Source organism: Tursiops truncatus, chromosome 20, assembly GCF_011762595.2.
Source record: "Tursiops truncatus isolate mTurTru1 chromosome 20, mTurTru1.mat.Y, whole genome shotgun sequence".
Lineage (NCBI taxonomy): Eukaryota > Metazoa > Chordata > Mammalia > Artiodactyla > Delphinidae > Tursiops > Tursiops truncatus.
In genome coordinates, this window is record NC_047053.1 from 46,194,279 (window position 1) to 46,214,530 (window position 20,252).

The window sequence follows — 20,252 nt, forward strand, 5'->3', positions numbered from 1 at the left end:
ATTTTCCTTTATTTGAAAGTATGTGGCTAGTATGTGTGGATGTATGTATGAATGTGTGCATTTATTTATTTGTGGTAAATACACAGCATACAATTTACCATCTTAGCCATTTTTAAGTTCAGTGGCATTAAGTACATTCACAGTAGTGCAACCATCACCCCATTCGTCTCCAGAACTCTTTTCTCTGTAAAACTAAAACTGCCCATTAAACAGTAACTCCCCATCCCCCTCTCCCAGCCCCTGACACCAACCATCCTACCTTCTGTCTCTGTGAATTTGACTACCCTAAGGACCTCACATGAGTGCAATCCTACAGTGTCTGTCCTTCTGTGACTGGCTTGTTCCACTCTATGATGGCTTCAAGGTTCATCCACGTTGTAGCGGGTGTCAGAATTTCCTTCCTTTTTAAGGCTGAATAACGTTGCATTGTTTGTATAGAACTACATTTTGTTTATCAGTTCATCTGCTGATGGCCATTTTGGTTGTTTCCACCTTTTGGCTGCTGTGACTAGTGCTACTATGACCATGGGTGAAAAAATATCTGCTCAAGTCTCTTCTCAGTTCTTTTGGTATGTACGCAGAAGTGGAGTTGTAGGTCACACGGTAACTCTATATGTTTAACTTTCTGAGGACCTGCCGAACTGTTTTCCACAGTGGATGCACCATTTTTCACAAAGCTTCTAGTTTCTCCATAAACTAGTTTCTTTTTGTTTTTTTAAATCAAAAACCATTCTTTACAATTATTTTTTATTTTTTTGGCCACACTATGCAGCTTGCAGGATCAGTTCCCCAACCAGAGATTGAACCCGGGCCCTCGGCAGTGAAAGCACAGAGTCCTAACCACTGGACTGCAGGGAATTCCCAACTAGTTTCTTTTTAAACCCAGTTTTCTTTTTCGGCATCTTAACAGGCCATGACATGTAAGCCACTCTGTCCCACTGTGCCTGGTGTCTGCAAAGGGCCACTGTAACTGAAGTCATAATTGAACTCAGCCTTTTGGCGGCCGGTAAGGAAGTGATCTTTAGAGAAGCTGTGTTTACAGAAGACAATGAAGATAAATAAGTCATTTATAGAGCCTACTGCTTAGCAACTGGCTTTTCTCCTTTGTTTGGAAAATATTTGTCTTTTTTTTTTTTTTTACAGAGAATTCTCTGCCAAGTTATATTTCTACTTACGGGGAAAATGGCTCTTAAACTATAAAATACCAGGAAGTTAAAATTTATTCAGGATAGCTTCCTTAGAGTCACACGTTGTATTGTTTGATCTGTTAAACGCAGGCAGCGGTAGCTGGAGGGGTGAGGCAGCTCAGTCTGACGGGCATGTGTTTCCCCAGCCTCTCCTCCGTTTGGACAGGCTCTCCCTGGGCCCTTCTCACGGATGGCGACTCAGATCCCAATATCCGGGTGCACAGAACTTCCTGCAGGCAGGCCTCCTTCCTCTGCTCTCACCTCTTGGCATGTCCACCCTTGCGTTCCTTCCTGTTCTTCCGTGGGACCAGTCAAGTGGCCATGACAAGCAGCATCATTGGGTTCCCAGGAGAAGTCTTAGTGTCTGTATCAGTGTCTTTTCATTCCCAGACATACTCTTTATAAATCAGCAACAAAACGGCCCATACTGTGAGCTTGCTGTCTCTTTGGGCCTATTTGTGATAGTTTTCCTGAGACCATTGGTTTGTGGATGGCAGAGTAGAGAAATGATGACCTGAGACAGTGTTGTGAGAACCATGTGTGTCCGTGCAGGTGTATAACCTATCACATGGAATATGGTGCACTTTAACCTCCTAGTACCCAGAGGTAAGATGCAAAAAAAAATAGGTGAAATTAACTCCAGGGGACTTCCCTGGTGGTCCAGTGGTTGAGATTCCATGCTCCCAACGATCGGGTTCAATTCCTGGTCAGGGAACTAGGTCCCACATACTGCAACTAAGAGTTCACATGATGCAGCTAAAGATCCTGCGTGCCGTAACTAAAAAGATCCCGCATGCTACAGCTAAGACCCAGCACAGCCAAATAAATAAATGAATATTTTAAGAAAGAAAAAAAAAAAAAGAAATTAACTCCAATAACATTATATCTAACTCAGTATACAGTAAGTCCCCTACATATGGATGAGTTCCGTTCCGAGTACACGTTCCTAAGTCCGATTTGTTCATGAGTCCAACAAAGTTAGCCTAGGTACCCAACTAACACAATAGGCTATATAGTATTGTAATAGGTTTATAATACTTTTCAGACAAATAATACGTAAAAAACACACAAACACAAAAAATAAAACATTTTTAATCTTATAGTATGGTACCTTGAAAAGTACAGTAGTACAGTACAACAGCTGGCATACAGGGGCTGGCATCAAGTGAATAGGCAAGAACAGTTACTGACTGGAGGAGAGAGATGAGGTGGGAGGCGGTAGAGCTGAAGGATCGTCAGCAATTGGAGATGGAGGGCAAGCTGCAATTTCATCTACACCTGACCTTAATGGCACAGGTTCTGGTTCCTTGCTGGGTTCAATTCTATCTACCCTCTTAAAGAAACGATCCAGTGATGTCTGGGTCGTAGCTCTTCTTTTCTCGTCATAGATGACATGGTAGCACTGGATTGCATTCTGAACGGCTGCTGCAACCTTCGTATACCGTTCTACGTTTGGGTCCTGTGCCTCAAATACTATCAGTGCCTCCTCAAATAAAGAAAATCCCTTGCCATTTCCTGCGTCGTGAATCTCTTCAGTTCTTCAGTTACTTCTTCATCTTCGTGTTTCTCTTCGTCCTTTCTCTGGGTCTCCAATTCCATCAGGTCTTCATTAGTAAGCTCCACGTTCACATCTTTGAAACTTCGCAACTTGAAGGTTCGTATGTAGGGGACTTACTTTAACCAAAATGCCATCTTGTTGCATATCGTTAATAAGTAATCAATATAAAGTTATTGAAGAAGGATGACTAAACTTGCCTGAAAAAAATATTATTGAGATATTTTGCATTTTTTGGTGCTAAGTTTTGAAGGCACATCTCAATTCAAATTGGCCACATGCCTGGGAGCCCCATGTGGCCCATGGCCCAGTGCTGGGCAGCGCTGGTCCGAATGCTGGTCGGAGGCCAGGACTCAGTGAGGGCAAGCTCTCTGCTCTCCAGAACACAGGCCTGCTTGTGCTGGCTTGGTCTTGGCAAAGTGGAGCAGGAACCAGGGTCCCATTCATGGACACATGCAAAGCCTGCTGTGTGCAGATCATCTCATGGGAATTCGTTAGAATTAAAAATATGGTTCTCGAGCTCCAGCACCTTCTCTTATAGTTGGGGAAGCCCAACACACATGGAATTACGAAGAATCAGATCAGGGACTGTAATGGGAAGCTCAAATTGGATGTCCTGCTTGATGTGTGAGGCCTGGGCAGTTGACTTCCCAGGGCCGCCAGCTGCTCCTCTTTCCCACCCGGAAAATCAGATAAGGTCCAGTTACAAAGCACCTCCTAGCCGATGTCCTTCGGCCTCGGAGCAGAGTTGCAATTGAGTAGGTAGAGGGGAAGGAGTGCTTTGGAATTCCAGGGCAGGCCAGGCATCTCGTGTCCTTTCGTCTTCCAGCGACACACAGATCGGAGGAGAGCCTTTCATTTCCCTCTGTCACGTCAGACATGGGGCACTCGAGGCTCCAGGGCTAAGTGTCTGGTGGGGCACAGCCAGGGTGAAGCCCGGATGCTGTGGGCAACCAGCCCACCCGCACACACTTCCCGGTGTGGACTTGGCTCCAGGTCGGTGCCTGGGTTGGGGGCCAGCTTTGTCACAGGTTCCTGGGCCCCCACCTGCTACTTTCTCACCCCGACAACTACATGGGACCAGAGCAGGTGCTGCCCCAGAGAGAGGGTGCTGGGCAGACCCGGAGGGGAGCAGCTCCAGCCCCCATTCTGACACCAGCACTGTGTCTTAGCTGGACAAGTTCTGCAGTTTCCAACTTTTTTTTGTGGCCCCTTGTGATATTAGGATGAGCTTAGTTAAGAGTCAGTATGACTCTGGACATATTGTGCTAGAAGCAATTCATTTAAATTATATGGGCTTCCCTGGTGGCGCAGTGATTTAAGAATCCGCCTGCCAATGCAGGGGGCCCAGGTTCAATCCCTGGTCAGGGAACTAGATCCCACATGCGTGCCCCAACTAAGAGTTCACGTGCCACAACTAAGGAGCCCACGAGCCGCAACTAAGACCTGGCGCAACCAAATAAATAAATAAAATAAAAATAAATATATATTTTTTAATTATTAAAAAAAAAAAAACCCAGCACACCGGCCTTGGCGTTTAGGCCTGTTTAAGCTGAAATGTTTAAAGAAGCTTCCCACGAGGGAACCTGCTCCCTTCTCCTTCCCATCTCTGCCCATGTTCGGATGGAGCTTTGTCTGAGGCTCAGGGCAGCTGCACTCGGGACTTTGATCCAAGGCCTTATCGGCTGACAGCCATTTGCCTTCCCACAGCTCGTCCACCTCTGCACTGCACTCCGTGGCCCACCTGTGGGCCTGTGGCTCTGGGCAGTGGCCAGTGAGTGATCACAGCATTTACCCCACAGCATGCTGAGTGCAGATTAGGAGGGAAACAGGCCAGGGCTGCAAATAAGGTGACCACCCTGCGAGCTTTGTGTGGTTAATATCATGGCTACTCTAGTCAATATTGTTAGGTGTTCTTTCTAAAGTTTCTCTTCTTGGGAGATTTATCATATTTTTGGTGATTCTTCCAAGGAATGTAAAGGGTTTCTGTAGAACCTTATCTTGCTGTTCAATTTGGAGATATGTGTTGAATGTCTCTATGTGGAAGGGCTCTGCTGGGCATGGCAAGGGGTGCCCAGGTGAGTCAGAATTCACTGGTTCAAAACCGTTGGCTCGGGCTTCCCTGGTGGCACAGTGGTTGAGAGTCCACCTGCCGATGCAGGGAACGCGGGTTCGTACCCCGGTCCGGGAGGATCCCACATGCCACGGAGCGGCTGGGCCCGTGAGCCATGGCCGCTGGGCCTGCGCGTCCGGAGCCTGTGCTCCGCAACGGGAGAGGCCACGACAGTGAGAGGCCCGCGTACCGCAAAAAAAAAACAAAAAAAAAAACAACCATTGGCTCTGAGAGACACGCCCTGGCACACATTTCCCCGCGCACCTGGCGTGGGCTTGGCATTCTGCAGGTGTTAGTCGATGCTTGGGTTGGTGGGAGGGATGGGTGTGTATTTCTTCTTGGGTTGGACCATTTCTTAATCTAGGCAAGGAAGCCTCTGCCCCGATGAGTGTGAAAGAGACCCTGATCTGTAGCATTTCCTTTGAGGGCTGTGTGCATGTGTGTGTGTGTATTTGTTGTAAAAGAGAGCTCTAGTGAGAATCACGCCCACATTCACGTTGCTTCCCTTCTTTGTTTAGACTTCGGGAAGATGCATCAGCTCTAAAATCTGGCTGGGATGCCCAGATTGCTCAACTTTCCAAGGAGATGATCTCCAAAGACCTCCAGGTTCAGGCGCTGCAGGAAGAAGAGGTGAAGCTGAAGGCACAGCTGGCCAGATGCCAGCAGGACATTGGAAGGTACCATGTGGTGGGGGAAGGGGATGAAGATGGGGCGGCGGGGTGGGTGGTCAGAGGAGGCCTTTCCCACAGAGCGCGGTTCTCGGTCTGCACCAGGGCTGTAAAAGTGTGTGTGCCATTTGGTCCTGTGTCAGGAATCACCTCTGAGGTCTTTTGTCTGACTGTTAGTGTCTTTTCCTATCAGTTGGAATGAGCACTTGGCTAAAGATAATATTCTCTTTCTTGAGAAATCATTGAAATATAATAAATGTCCCAATTTTAACTGTACAATTGATGAATCTCGACAAATATGTACATAAATAAGCAGTATAACCACTACTACAGTCAGGATGTAAAACCCGAAGCCCGAAGTCCCCTCCCACCTCGGCACCTGCCACGATGCTTTCTGTCACTGTGGGTTTCTCTTGATCTGGAATTTCATCTGCGTGGAATCCTACTGTTTATAGTCTTTTGTGTCTGGTTTCTTTGGATATTTATTTGAATATTCAGGTTTTCTATTTTGTGTGTGTGTGTCGCTTTTGGTAATTTGTATCTTTCCATGAGTTTGTCCATTTCATCTAATTGTTGACTTTATTGGCGTAAAATTGTTTATAGTATTTCTTTATTGTCCCTCTAATATGTGTCAAATCTGCAGCAGTGTCCTCTCTCCTTCTTGATACTGGTGACTTGTATTGTCTCTTTTTTCCTCCATCAGTCTAGCTAGAGATTTATCCATTTTACACATCTTTCCAAAGAGCCGGCATTTGGTTTCATTGATTTTTCTCAATTGTTTTTCTGTTTTCAGTTTCACTGATACCTGCTCTTATCCTTACTATTGTCTTTCTTCTGTTTCCTTTGCTTTAATTTGATGTTCTTTTGATAGCCTCTAAGGCTTTCCCCACAAGGTCTCATCTGCCAGGAAGGCTGGTGGGTTTTTTATTTCAGACATTTCACTTTTCATTTCTCTCCTCATTGTGTGTGTGGTTGCCTTTAATCTCTGAACATATTTACAGTAGCTGTTCTGAAGTATTTTTCTGCTAATTACATCACCTCTGTTGAGGGTCTGTTTCTGTGGCAGCCAGGTCCCCCAAGTAAGTGGGTCTCACTCGGCTGGAATCAAGGTGTTGGCCGGGCTGCCCTCTCTTCTGAGGCTCGGGCTCCCCTTACCAGCTCATCTAGGTTGTCGGCAGAGGTCACTTCCAGCAGCTGTGGGTCTGATGTCTGTTTCCTTGCCGGCTGTCAGCCGGGGTTGTCCTGGCCACGTGGTCCTCTCAGCACGGCCAGCAGGAGAATCTCCCTGCAGTGGGCAGGATGGAGCCTTACTTGGTGTCCCCTGTAGAAGGTGTTACCATCCCGCCCTGGTCACAGCCCTGCTCACCGGGGAAGAGGCCTTCCAGCGATCTTCACCCTGCATTGCTCTGTGTGGCTGACGAGAAGCCTCGTGCGGGTCCGGTTCACTCCCCCACGCACTTTTCTTCCATCCCAGCCGGCGGTCTGTACCTTCCCCATGGCGTCTGAAGCCCCTCCTGTCCAGCACTCGGAAGCTTTCAGGCAGAAGGCGCATATCCCTCTCCAGCCATGGTGGATTTCCTCCTATTTCCGTGGTTATTTCCTCCTTCCATTCTGATTTCTCCCAGCCCCCTGGTAGATGGACGCTGGTCTTCTGAGTTGTTTGACCTTTCAACGCACTGTTGACTATCGAGCTCTGTCTGCTCTGCTGTGAACCCTCTTGCGTTTCTCTAGTGCAACCATTTTCTTGTTTGTCTGAGTTTGCTGCCTTTCTTCCTGTCTCCTCTTACTGAGTTTGACCTCCTCTCCCACAGTGCTGGGTTTCTCGGTATTGGGAGACCCGGCCGCCTGCTCCTCTCTGAACCTGGGCCTGTGTGAAGGTGTTAGCCAAGCCCGTGAACACGGCTGGCCTGGGGGCCCAGGAGGAGCGCCTCCCACCTCAGCTACGTCACAGCCCAAAGGGACCTCAGGAAAACGTTCAAGTTGGTGGTTTTCACCCCTGCAGGTACAAACAGCAGCTGTCTCTGGCAGTAGAGAGGGAGCAGAGCCTGGAGCGTGACAAGGTGCAGTTGGAGCTGGACTGGCAGCGCCGCTGCGAGGGTGTCGAGCGGGAGCAGTACCGGCGGGCTGAGGACTTGATTCAGGGCCTAACCGCGGCCAGAGACCAGGTCTCTGCTCCCCAGGGCTGTCTGACTTCTTTCTGCAGGAGGAAGGGCTGGGAACGTCCACTGAGGTGCATGGAGCCTGGCTTGGGCCCTCACTGAGTTATCCTTTGCATTTGAAAACACTCAGCCTCACTGAGCAGTTTGATTTATAACAACAGGACTTAAAGTGATAAGATGAGTCTCTGCCCATAGCCTTTCTCTAATGGCCAGTGCAGCTGCCTCTGGAGCTGGATCAGCGATTGCTGTGCTCTGCCGGCTCTGATGGCCACGTATTTGCTGGGGTTTCTCACCCGAGTGTCTGCTGTCTGCTTCCCCGCAGGATGGGGAGCTGGTCTGGACCCTGAAGGTGGCACTGCTTCCTTGTAATCCTCCCAGGATGAACTGAGTCTGTTTTCCCCAGGTTGCTGCCAAGTTGCAGGAGACAGAGCGGGTGCTGTGCGGCCAGGAGGTGGTGCTGAAGGCCGTGACCCGAGAGAGAGACGAGGCTGTGCAGGCGCTGCGGACACGCGGACTCCACCCTGAGGAGGAGGCGCAGGTGAGGGGCCACCTCCTGCTGAGCCTCCGCACGGCTCTTCCTCCCAAGCCCCTTGGAGACACCCACTCCCCCAGCCAGAGGGAAAATATGCCAAATAGAACCAGCACTGGAGGCAGGTCTTTTCAGCCCTATTTCTTTTAAAATGACTGTTGGCACAAACAAGGGTGAGGCTGAGCTCAACCAGTTAATGGGAGTCTACACTCAATCTTTGTATCTTCAGCATCTGAAATATCAAAAAACCCCAAATTCAGATATTGCACCGTGGCAGACAGTAACACGAAGAACCAAGAGGTTAGAGCTTTATCCCAAAACACACTTCTTCCTACGTGGTGAGTAAGCCATGCAACATGCGACGACGGCCGTTCCTCTCATAAAGCACAGACTTCCTTACTGCTTTGCACTGGCCAGAGCCTGATACTGTGGGATGCCTGCGGGTTGAATGGTGGCCCCAAAAGACATGTTCCGGTCTCAGTGCCTCAGGATGGGACCTTCCTTGGAAATAGAGTCTTTATGGATGGAATTAGTTAAGATGACATCACATGGGAGCAGGGTGGGCCCAACCCAATAGGACTGGTGTTCTTAGAAAAGAACACACATGAAGACAGACACAGGAGGAAGGCCATGTGACGACAGAGGCAGAGAGCAGAGCCTTGTGTCTGCAGGCCGAGGGGTGCCAAGGACTAGCGCCAGTAAAACCTGAAGCCAGAAGTGGCAGGATTTGACTCAGAGTTGCAGAGGGGGCATTTGCTTCCACTGAGGGGGACCCTTGGCGCAGGCCTAGAGTTTGGCATTACAGTGAACACAGCCCATGTCTTGCCTTGCCTCTTGCCTTGTCCCCCGTCCATCCAGGCCTCCAGAGGGAAGCCTTGTCACCGGGCTGCTAGGAAATCTGGGCAACCCGCAAGGAGAAGTGCCTTCCAGAGCTGCACCAGCAGAGCGCAGCCCGAGCCTGTCTCAGACATGACCTGCCTGGTTCAATGGCCCATTGTTTCAGTAGTCTGACCTCTGTCCATTTGTGGAAAGTCACTTACCCGGTCGTCCAGGATAATGGAGCCACTGAAATCCTTAGGATGTCTGCAGGGGTGCTGGCCTCTTCCCACCTGTCCAGCTGTCCACCTGCAGAGGGAGGATGGATGTGGCACAAGCTGCGTCTCCAGGCGTCCACCCAGCCCTGCTTGTGCCTACGTGCGGGAGTGCAGGTCGTAGCTCATGTGTCCTTGCTAGGAGGACTCATGCTCACTGCGGGTGGAAGGGGGCCCTGGGGCCTCACTGCGACCTCTGTGGCTGGCACTTGCCCGCAGTTGGTGCTGGGTTGACCTAGCGTTCACCTGGTGGAGGTGGGCTCCTGCCAGCCATGCCATGTGGGCAGTGACTGTCCTCTCTGCACAGGTGACTGCGCAGCCCCCAATCTGGCCACCCTCAGAAACCTCAGGAGCTTCCGAAACACACCCCTCTGAGTCCCAGCAGGACCTACTAGGCCCGATGCCTTAGGGGTTGAGCTCCGAAAGACGAGTCTGTTAACAAGCCCCTGGGGAGATTCACCTGTCAGCCAGTCGTCAGGTTTGGGAGCACCGGTGTTCCCAGGTGGGGCTGACCCCAGCCTCCAGAGTCACCTGTGGTCCTGGGGGCTCACAGCAGGTGGTCTCTGCATGGGTGCCTTCCCTAGGACACATAGAGAAAGCAAATGCCTCTTTTTTTTTTTTATCAATGAGCCCCCACCCCAATTTTTCGTTGTCATATTTTCCCCCCAGGCTGGCAATTAAAAGAAGACATGTGTCTCCAAGCACCAGCTCGGCTGGTCAGGGAGGCCTCTCATGGCTGGTTGCCTTGTTAAGTAAACAGGGGCTTTAGAAATGGTCTAGGGGTCAGAAACAAGTGCCCCGCCCATCCATGCAGAGTGGGGAGATGCAGTGGAGGCACCTGCGAATGTGAGCTGGCGTGGCGGTCTTGACAGAGATGTGGCTTCCAAGCCAGGACCCAGGGTGGGGCAGAATGCTGCACAAGTTCCTGGCTGACCCAATGGAATGAAGTTTTTTGAATCCTGCAGCTAATAGCAAAACACCTGTGCTCCTGTAGGGGGCCTTAATGCTGGGAACAGGTTAAGGATGTGACCACTTGGTAAAGCGGCAGGTGTGGGCGGGCAGCAGTTGGTGCTGAGTTCTGCAGGGGTGAGCCCTTGGCAAACACTAAGGTAGGAGCAGTGAGGGAATCTGTCATACACCGAAGTCAGAAATAGAGGCCGCCAGGGAGCGAGACACTGTGCTTCCTGGGGAGCGATGAGCCCATCACAGATTCCACTGTTCAGATGGACAGGCTGTAGGCTTTGGCCACATCTTCTCCCTCGCTTGGTACTAGTTCCGAGCACGGAGCCTCAGCAGAGCCGTGGTGATCACCCCACGGAGACCAAGGCACCACCGTCGGGCAGGCATTACCAGGGCAGAGACGCAGCCACGGCCGCAGGGGCAGAGGATTCGCCTTGCAACTGGGCTGCACTGCGGCTTTGAGGTGGATCCTGTTGTTCAGGACAAGGAAGCTGAGGACCTGAGAGGAGTGGTCCCTGCCCCACAGGTGGCAGAGGGAGAATGTGAGTAGCACCAGCCAGCTGCACACTCAGCCCCGACCACACTGCTGTCTGCCTGAGTGGGAGCAGCCTGAGGCCCTGCCACGGAGAGGGTGGGAAATGGCCCAGTGGGCACAGAGAGGGAGGTCGGGTGTTTGCAGCAGGAGCAGTGGGGCCAGAGCAGTGGCTGGAAGGAGACAGAGCAGGTGCATAGCAGAGCCAGTGGTGGCTTGAAAAGTTGGGAACTGTGAGTAACAGAAGAAATAGCTTCATTCTGAAAGTAAAAATATGTGGCCACTGCAGAAATTTTACAATTTTAGTTCAGCACAGTGTTCTCTGGAGTCAGGTGGGCCCAAGGTTCACCCCAGCTCAACTCCTCCTTGGCCGGACCTCTTGGGTCCCCCGTGGTGCATTAGTGGGAAGTTGGTGACAGCGTGTGTCACGTGCTTGCTCAATGCCAGGGCTGAGCGTCGTGGCCGGGTCAGACCCATGGAGGCCGTGTGCTTGTCTGTCATCAGCGTGTGGCTGTGTGTGGTCAGGTGGCCCCTGAGAGCTCGCGTCTGTGTTTCCTCATCTGTGTGAGGGGTACCCCTGGGAACGCTTGGCCCACTGCGGATGGATGTGAGCTCTGCAGATGTGAGCCAGCATCGCTTGGAACAGAGAAGAGAACATATCGTGTCTGTCTGACACTCAGATGTTTTAGTGTATTTCCTTCCAGCCACCTCTATCTCCATATCTCATGTATGTTCCTGTGCCCATACTGTGTTCATATAGCTCAGGTCATGCTATATAACGTTAATTCTTTTTTAAAGTTTCCATAAATATTTCTCACATCATTAAAATTCTTTAAAAATGCAGGACTTCCCTGGTGGCGCAGTGGTTAAGAATCTGCCTGCCAATGCAGGGGACACGGGTTTGAGCCCTGGTCCGGGAAGATCCCACATGCCACGCAGCAGCTCAGCCTGTGCGCCACAACTACTGAACATGCGTTCTAGAGTTGTGAGCCACAACTGCTGAGCCCATGCGCCACAACTACTGAAGCCTGCGCACTTAGAGCCCACGCACCACAACTACTGAAGCCCGCATGCTCTAGGGCCTGTGTGCTGCAACTACTGAGCCCACGTGCTGCAGCTACTGAAGCCCACGAACCTAGAGCCCATGCTCTGCAACAAGAGAAGCCACTGCAATGAGAAGCCCACGCACCACGACGAAGAGTAGCCGCCACTCGCCACAACTAGAGAGAGCCCGCGTGCAGCAGCAAAGACCCAACGCAGCTAAAAAGAGAATAAATAAAAAATAAAATTCTTCAAAAATGCAACTTAAATGGTTGTGTACTTTATTGTATGACCATGCCACGGTTTACTTCATCATTCTCTCACTAATGGCCGTTGGGATCATTTGCACAGATTCTTGTAATGCTGCATGGGCATGTTTGTGCATCTCTGAACTTGTTAGAAGCTCGTGTTGTGTTCACATAGTCTTGGTCTCTCTCAGCAGGACTGGTCAAAGGTCCTTGCAAGCCCGGCTGGTTTGCTTTGCTGGTAAGCAGGATCCAGCAACCAGTCGGAAAGTCAGAAAGTCTCAGGATGGGACCTGGGCCTTGAGTGGGGAGTGAGCATGTGCTGCTTCCTAGGGGAGGACCTTCCTTCCTGCCCATTTGGAGGTTAGTGTGCTGATGGGGCAGCCATGGAGGAGAGGAGCCTGGTGCTTTCTGCAAGCAAACATCCACAGAGGGCTGGGTTGTGTTGGGCCCAGATGCAGAGAACTAGGCAAACCACGGGCTCCCTTCCTCTGTCCCCTCCTCTGGCACCCACTGTACAGGCAGTGTCTGAAGACAGTGGTTTCATAGAATTTGTGTGGTTTTCTAGTTGTTTACAGCCAGAGGGCAAGTCCCGTAGCAGCAAATCCCTCATGGTCAAAGGCAGAAGTCTCTCTTGCCATCATTTTCAAAGGAGATTTTCACTCTGGGTGACAGGTTTTTATCTTCTTTCTGCACATGGTTCCATTGTCTTCTAGATTTCATTGGTTCTCATGAGAAGTTGTCAGTTTCTTGTATTTGTTCTTCTGCAGGAACATAATGTGTCTTTTTTTCCTCTGGTCGCTTTTAAGAGGTTTTCTTTATCATTGTTTTTTAGTAATTTGACCATGATGTGCTGTTTGGTGTAACTTTTTGTGTGTTTATCTTGCTTCAGTTTTCTTGAACTTCTTGGATCTGTGGACTTACGTTTTCATCAAATTGGAAATTTTTTTGCCAACAAGTTCTGAATCCTTTTCTGTCCCCCTCAATGATCTGGGTTAGTGTGTTTCTGCTTCACATTATTCCGTGGTCACTAGAGCTCTGTTGTTATTTGTTCTTTTTGGTCTCTTTCACTCTGTGCTTGAGTTTGAATACTTTCTGCTGCTATGTGTTTATGTTCCCTCATCTTTTCTCCTGTAGTGTCTGATCTGCTCTTAATCCCATCCTAGCCAGTGAATTTTTCCTTCAGACAGTATATTTTCCATCTCTGTAGATGCTATTTGGTTCTTTTTTGATATCTTCCATTTCTCTCTTCATGTTCATGTTTTTCTTTAAATCCTGGAGTATATTTATGGGAACTGCTTTAAAGTCCTTGACTGCCACTTAGCATGATGTCTTCATGGTCCTTCCATGTTGTAGCATGTGTCAGAACATTGTTCCTTTTTCTGGCTGAGTAATGTTTCACAGTGTTACCCTTTGTTTATCCATTACCTGTGGGTAGACATTTGAGTATTTCCATTTTGGCTACTATGAATAGTGCTGCTCCAAACCTGTGTACAGGTTTCTGTGTGTATGTATGTTTTCAGTTCTCTTAGGTCTATACCTAGGAGTGGAATTGCTGGGTCGTATAATAGCTCTGTGTTTACTTTGTTGAGGAACAGCCAGACTGTTTTCCACAGCAGCTGCACCATTTTACATTTACAAGCCACTGCGTACCTTTACCTTTTACAGTGCACAAGGATTCCATTTTCTCCACATCCTCAGCAACACTTGTTATCGTCTTTTTTATAACTGCCACTCTAATGGGTGAATGATGGGCTTCTGACTAAAAAGGAAGGGTCCCCAAATTTCTCAATAAAAGTTATCTTTGAAAAACCGTGGTCTTGTCTTTATGAAACACAGAAGAAAAAGTTTTTTCATACTTCTGTCAACATTGCCCACCTCCAGGACAGATGACGGGGAGCAGGAACAGGGGGCAGGTGGACGCAGATGCAGCCGGCCTCAGTGCACAAGGGAATCATCGGTTCTTGGCTGTAACCAATTTCTTTTCTTTCTTTTTCTTTTTTTTTTTTTTTTTTCCGTATTTGGCAGATGCTTGTAAGGCATCAAGAAGAAGAAATAAGTAAAAGTTTTCCATCTACTGTGATCCAGCAGCTACAAGAGCAGAACACAAGCTTGCGAAATGTTATTGCACAGATGAGGAAAGAAATGGAAACTCTAAGTGATCAGATTCTTCCTTCTGCCCAGTTAGGAGGGGAGACCTCACAAACAAACCAGCCTGACCCAAAGGCAGCCGCTGATTCAGCTGTACCTGGTGAGCGAAGGGGAGAGGGAGGATGAGATGCCATCTCTACTGGGTCCACGATAAGCTTCACTTGGAGTCTTACAAGTGAACATCCCCTTTGATAGATTACTTCAAAGTATGACAGCTGCTTTTCCTCCAAGGGAAGGGTCTTAAGTCAAATATTTTATATACAATAAAAACTTTTTATTGGTAAGTGGAGGGAAAAAGTGAAGGATACACACTTGACGCACTTAAAAACCAGAGCGAGACTTGGACCAGGGACTGGGTTGGCGTTGTGCTCTCCTGGAGTGGGCAGGTGGGGCTAGGGGAGCAGGCCCTTCCTCAGGGGAGCATCCAGGCCCCAAAGGTCGCCCAGCCCCACGCTATTTGGAGCAGGGTCTCGAGGGGTGGTGAGTGGAGGGGCAGCGCCTGAGACAGCTGCACTCAGGTTGATATGGTTGTGTCGGTGCGTCAAGGGTTGCAGGACTGAAGGAGGGTGAGTGTTCGCTCCTGACCATGGGGCCCCCTCGGAGAGCATGGCGAGCTGATCTCTGGAGGGGAGGGTATCAGACAGCATGGGACAGTCATGAGGGTCGGGCAGGGGAGGGCAAGGGTGGTAGATAAAGGGTGAGAGTATAAACACATGTGCCTGTGTGTTTACTGGGTTTTTTTGGAAGATTATGTTCTGGCCCTTGAAGCAGAAATGCGAACTCTAAAGCATAAATTAAAAACATTGGAGGAACAACTAGAAGATGTGTTAGATGCTTCGAAGACGACCTCGTCCTGTGCTGGCGTTCAACCCGGTGTCCTGGCCTCCACAGACACCACCGGTGAGAATCCTTGTGTCGTGTCGTGTGCTCCGTCCAGTGACTGTCTAGTAACACAGCCCGAGGAGCTGTTAAAATGTGCCATCCCAGGAGCCCCTTGTCCTCCTGAGCCAGCCGCTGTCCTGACTCCTCACCCTGTGGCTGAGTTTTCATACAAGTGGAACTACACGTGTGTACTCTTGTCTGGCTGTCTCCAGACTATTCACACCATTTCCTCTCCCAGTAGCAGTCGCGAGAGCCGTTGCTCTGGTTCCTGCTGACACAGCACAGCTGGCCATCTCCTGTACAATATATCCGTGAATCTTATTTATTTTATACGTAATAGTTTGTACTTCTTAATCCCCCGCCCCTATCTTGCCCCTTCCCCCTTCCCTCTCCCCACTGGTAACTACTAGTTTGTTCTCTGTATCTGTGAGTCTGTTTCTTTTTTAGTTATATTCACTAGTTTGTTGTATTTTTTAGATTCTACTTATAAGTGTTATACGGTATTTGTCTTTTTCTGTCTGACTTCTTTCACTTAGCATAATGCCCTCCTGGTCCATCCATGTTGTTGCAAATGGCAAAATTTCATTCTATGACCAAGGAGGCAAGAATATACAATGGAGAAAGGACAGCCTCTGCAATAAGTGGTGCTGGGAAAACTGGACAGCTAACAGCTACATGTAAAAGAATGAAATTAGAACACTCCCTAACACCGTATACAGCAATAAACTCAAAATGGATTAGAGACCTAAATGTGAGACCAGAAATCATAAAAGTCCTAGAAGAAAACATAGGCGGAACACCCTGCCATAAATCTTAGCAATATTTTTTTGGCTCCATCTCCTGAGGCATCAGAAGGTCTTAATTTAAGACAAACTTATCCGTCAGTCTGTTCCTCTGTGGTTGGTCCAGGATCACAGGCTTGTTCTAGTCTCCGCTTTCATTACTCTTAACTTCCTTTTCCGACAACGAGAAGCCTGGCTCCCGACCTCCTCAGTACATTATTTCTTCAATCCAGTTCCCGGGTGTGAGCAGCCTCCCTAGCACGGAGGCCTTTCCCTACATGGAGGCCCCACCCTTTTACCCAGGCCCTCCCGGGCTCTGACAGCCAAACCAGGCTGCCCTCCACCCTGACACCCTCACCTGCTGGGCCACCAGCCCCCAGGCAGATCGCTCACAGAGGGTAACCTCCTGCCACCGCCCACCTGATCATTTATGGGTCCATTGTTCAGGAAGGAAAGGAAGGGGCAGGCAGGACACTCTGCCTACCTAGTCATCTTGTCCCAAATAGTGGACGTTTTATTTTTGTCTTTTCCAGTGCTGATAGCTTTTACTTTTTTCTCTTGTATTACTTCCCCTGAGTGGAATCTCTAGTATGATGTTGATCATAGCTGGCTTTCTTCCTGATCCCAGAGAAGAACTTTCAACACTTTAAAGTTTAATATTTACTTTTTTTTTGTCAGATTAAGGTTTCTTCCTATTCCTATTGTAATACAAATCTGTATTTTTTTGCCATGATTCTATCAGTTTTTGCTTAATGTATTTTGAAGCTTTGTTGTTCAATGCATATACATTTATGTTTTCTTGGTGATTTCACCTGTGTATCATTATGTGGTGTTCCTCTTCATCCTGGTAATTTTCTTTCCTCTCAAGTCTACTGTCTGATGCTAATTCAGCCAGTCCAGTTTTCTTCTTCTTCTTTTTTGGCCAAGCTGCACAGCATGTTGGATCTTAGTTCCCTGACCAAGGACAGAACCTTAGCCCCCTGCATTGGAAGCACAGAGTCTTAACCACTGGACCACCAGGGAAGTCCCAGTGCTGCTTTCTTCTGATTGGCGTTTGCATGTATATCTTTATCGTCCATTTTCTTTTAACCCACCTCCAGCATTGCATTTGAAATGAATTTCTTGTAGGCAGCATGTAGCTAGGCAGTTTTGAAATCCATCTTGTGATACTTTAGCGGATGGGTTTAGAGTATTTGCACTTGCTGTAATTGTTGCCGTGTCAGGAGCCAAGCCTGCCACTTCACATTTGTTTTCTGTCCGTCGGTTTCCTCTTTCCTGCCTCCACTGCGTCACTTGAACATTTTTTAGTGTTCCACTTTAATCTAGCTTTTCAGTGTATCTCCTTGGGTACCTTTTCTAGTGTTTGCTCTAGGGATTTCAATATCCTTGCTTATCACAGTCAACTCGTGTCAACACTGCAATTTCAAGTGGAATGTGGGGATCTTACCACCAGTCAGGCCCCATCACCCCCTTTATTGTCGCAAATACCACCCCTCTGTACATCGAGAACCACATCAGACAGGATCCTCGTTTTTGCTTTCAACTGTCAAACATAATTTTAAAAACTCAGGAGGAAAGGTATGGTCCATTCTTTTCCCGGATCCTTCCCCTCTCCATGACTCTTGATTCCAGGTTCCTTCTGTCTGAAGCACTTCCTTCAACACTTCCTTTACAGCAAGACTGCTGGTGACAAACTCTTGGTTTTTCTTCATCTGAGATGTCTTTATCTCACCTTCATCCCTGAAGAGTATATTCACTGGTATAAAATTATGAGTTGACAGTTCTTTGCTTTCAGCACTTAAAATATAGCATTTTCTTCTGGTGAGAAATCAGATGATCATTTCTGATGAGCAGTCCATTGCCTGTGAATCATTTCTCTCTGCCTGCTTTCAGAGTTTGTCTTTAGTTTCAGAAATCTGATTATGATGGTCTGTGCACAGATTTCCTTGGCTTATCCTTTTGACATTGAATCTGAAGATGTGTCTTTTGCCAAATTTGAGAAGCTTTCAACCATTATTTCTTCAAGTATTTTTTTCAGCTCCACACTGTTTTTCCCTTTCGGGACTCCAATGGCAAGAGTGTTAGATCTTTTGTTATTCTCCCACAGGTCACTGAGGCTCTGTCTGTCTGTCTGTTTCCAATCTGTTTTCTCTATTGTTCAGATTGGAGAATTTCTATTATATCTTCAAGTTCACCAGTTCTTTCTTCTGTTGTCTCCATTCTCCTATCAAGCCCATACAGTGAGATTTTTATTATGGTTTCAGTTCTGAAATTTCCATTTTGTTTTGCTTTGTATTTTTTATCCCTTTGCTGAAACTTCCAATATTCATTTGTTTTGAGAGTGTATCAGATTGCCTGTTGGAGTCACCTTAATCTGTCATCTTGTTGTTGTCTTCTTCCATTCAAGGTGAGATTTTCCTTGTTGTTGATATAATGAGTAATTTTGGATTCTGTCATGGACATTTGAGTGTCGTGTCATGAAATCCTGATTGTCTTTGAGTCTGTTTTAATTCTGCTTCTGTTTTACCAGCAGCCGTGCGGGTCTCCCTTTTCCTGGGCCTTGGTTCCTGGTCTTAGCTCAGTGGTATCTCTGAGTTGTGGCTGCTCCAGCACCAAAGTTGGGAAATACAGGAAGGAAAAAACTCCAGGAACTCACTGTGGGTCATCCTTTGATTCCCAAGGTCCCCAGCCTCTCTGCCTGCTTTTCCTCCCTGTTCAGAATCTCCTCATCTGGCTTGGTGTGTGGTGTCCAGGGCTGTCAGCTGTAATCAGGGAGAGGAGTGGGGTGGAATGCACACACACATTCATTTTGTTTAGAATGAGAAGCTTAAATTGGTCTTTGAATGTTAAACCAACCCTGCATTTCTGGAATAAACTCAACATGTGATATATTCTTCTGCTAATATTTTATTGAGAATTATCACATTTATGTTATGGGTAAGATTGGCCTATAATTTTCCTTCCTCTTGATGTTCACGTCAGGTTTTGGAATCAGGATTATTCTGGCCTCATAAATAAGTTGAAATATGTTCACTCTCTCTCTGTTTTCTGAAAAAGTTTATATTAGACTTATGTTAATTTTTCCTTAACCAATTGATAGACTTCAACTTTGAAACCACCTGGGCATAGAGTTTTCCTTGTGGGAAAGTTTTAAATTTTTAGTTCAGGTTTTTTTCACAGTTAAAGGACTATCTAGATTTTCCTTTTTCTGTGTCATTTTTTGATGTTATAATTTGCTAGAAAATTGACTATTTCATTTAAATATTCAAAAATTTGGCATAAAGTTGCTTTGGGGAGTGTATTCTCCACACGTTTTCACAGCCCCCAGGATCTAAAGTAACAGCCTTTCCATCTGCTGTATTGTTTCTGTCCATTTTTCCTGCTTAATCTCACCAGGAACTTAACTTTTTCAAAGAACCTCCTCTGGTCTTATTCACCCTCTGTTGCACGTTGTTTTCTGTTTCCTCAGCATCTAATACTGACTTTGTTCTGTCCTTCCTTGTACTTTATTTGCTTTTTTTCCTCATTTTTCAAATGGATGTTCAGTTCATTTATCTTTCATCCTTCTTTTCTAAAATAAGCTTGTATGGCTATAAATACTTTTGAAAGGACAGCATTAGATGCATTCCTTAAGTTTGATAAGCAGTGCTTTTATGATAATCAGTTCAAAATAATTTCTAATGTCCACTCTGATTTCTTCTTTGACCTGTGGGTTCGTGGACATTTTCTTAATTCCCAGCCAAACGACCAGGAGGCTATGCAGGTTGGCCTCTACCAGACACTAGCTGGAAAGGTTGGATTTTTTTCTCCACGAAGACTCCTGCTTTCTTGGCATAAGGATTGTTCTTCATGTGCAGCTCATCTCAGTCTTTGGGGGCACCCAGCTGCATCCACTCAGCTTTAGAACATCTTAACATCACAGCAGACCAGCAGTGACAGTAGGCATCCTTAGGGGAAGGCAGAGAAGAACACACCTCTGCCCTGGATGCCTCAGATGTCCATCTCCTCAAAGGGAGGACAGGCAGTTGGAAGTTCCCAGGGCTTTAGGAGATGTGAGTCTGACAAAAATCTCTCTCTCTGCAGGAGGAGCTGTGCCGGTTGATGGTCCATCCACGGGACTGGCGCTCCAGAGGCTTGGAGACAGGGCACATCTCCTGAGCTCCCTGGTGGCACAACTCAGACAGAAGGTATGGCTGCCCTCTGATGCTAGACTGTGTAGGTCTTCCGACTGAAGGCACTCCTGGGGTGGCACTGAACCCCAGGAACCTGCTGTGGCCTCTCTGTGCCTCAGGTTCCGTGCAAGGAAGGGGTTGTTGTGAGGAGCAGCTGGTTCACCTCTCGTGTGTCCCTAGAAGGC

At 47.8% G+C, this 20,252-nt stretch overlaps 1 protein-coding gene across 19 annotated transcripts in view; it reads left to right on the forward strand.

Annotated features, from left to right (window-relative positions):
* The window catches only part of CCDC57 (coiled-coil domain containing 57), a 107,898-nt gene that overhangs the window by 26,936 nt on the left and 60,710 nt on the right, over positions 1-20,252 (forward strand). For all 19 annotated transcript variants that reach the window (XR_012328771.1, XM_033846793.2, XM_073798286.1 and 16 more), the window contains 6 exons: positions 5,374-5,532; positions 7,526-7,688; positions 8,086-8,220; positions 14,109-14,331; positions 14,979-15,131; positions 19,979-20,082. Coding sequence is in view for 18 of the 19 variants with exons in the window: in XM_033846793.2 (XP_033702684.1) it covers positions 5,374-5,532; positions 7,526-7,688; positions 8,086-8,220; positions 14,109-14,331; positions 14,979-15,131; positions 19,979-20,082 (937 nt within the window). In the remaining variant the exon portion in view is untranslated. The remainder of the gene's footprint in view (positions 1-5,373; positions 5,533-7,525; positions 7,689-8,085; positions 8,221-14,108; positions 14,332-14,978; positions 15,132-19,978; positions 20,083-20,252) is intronic.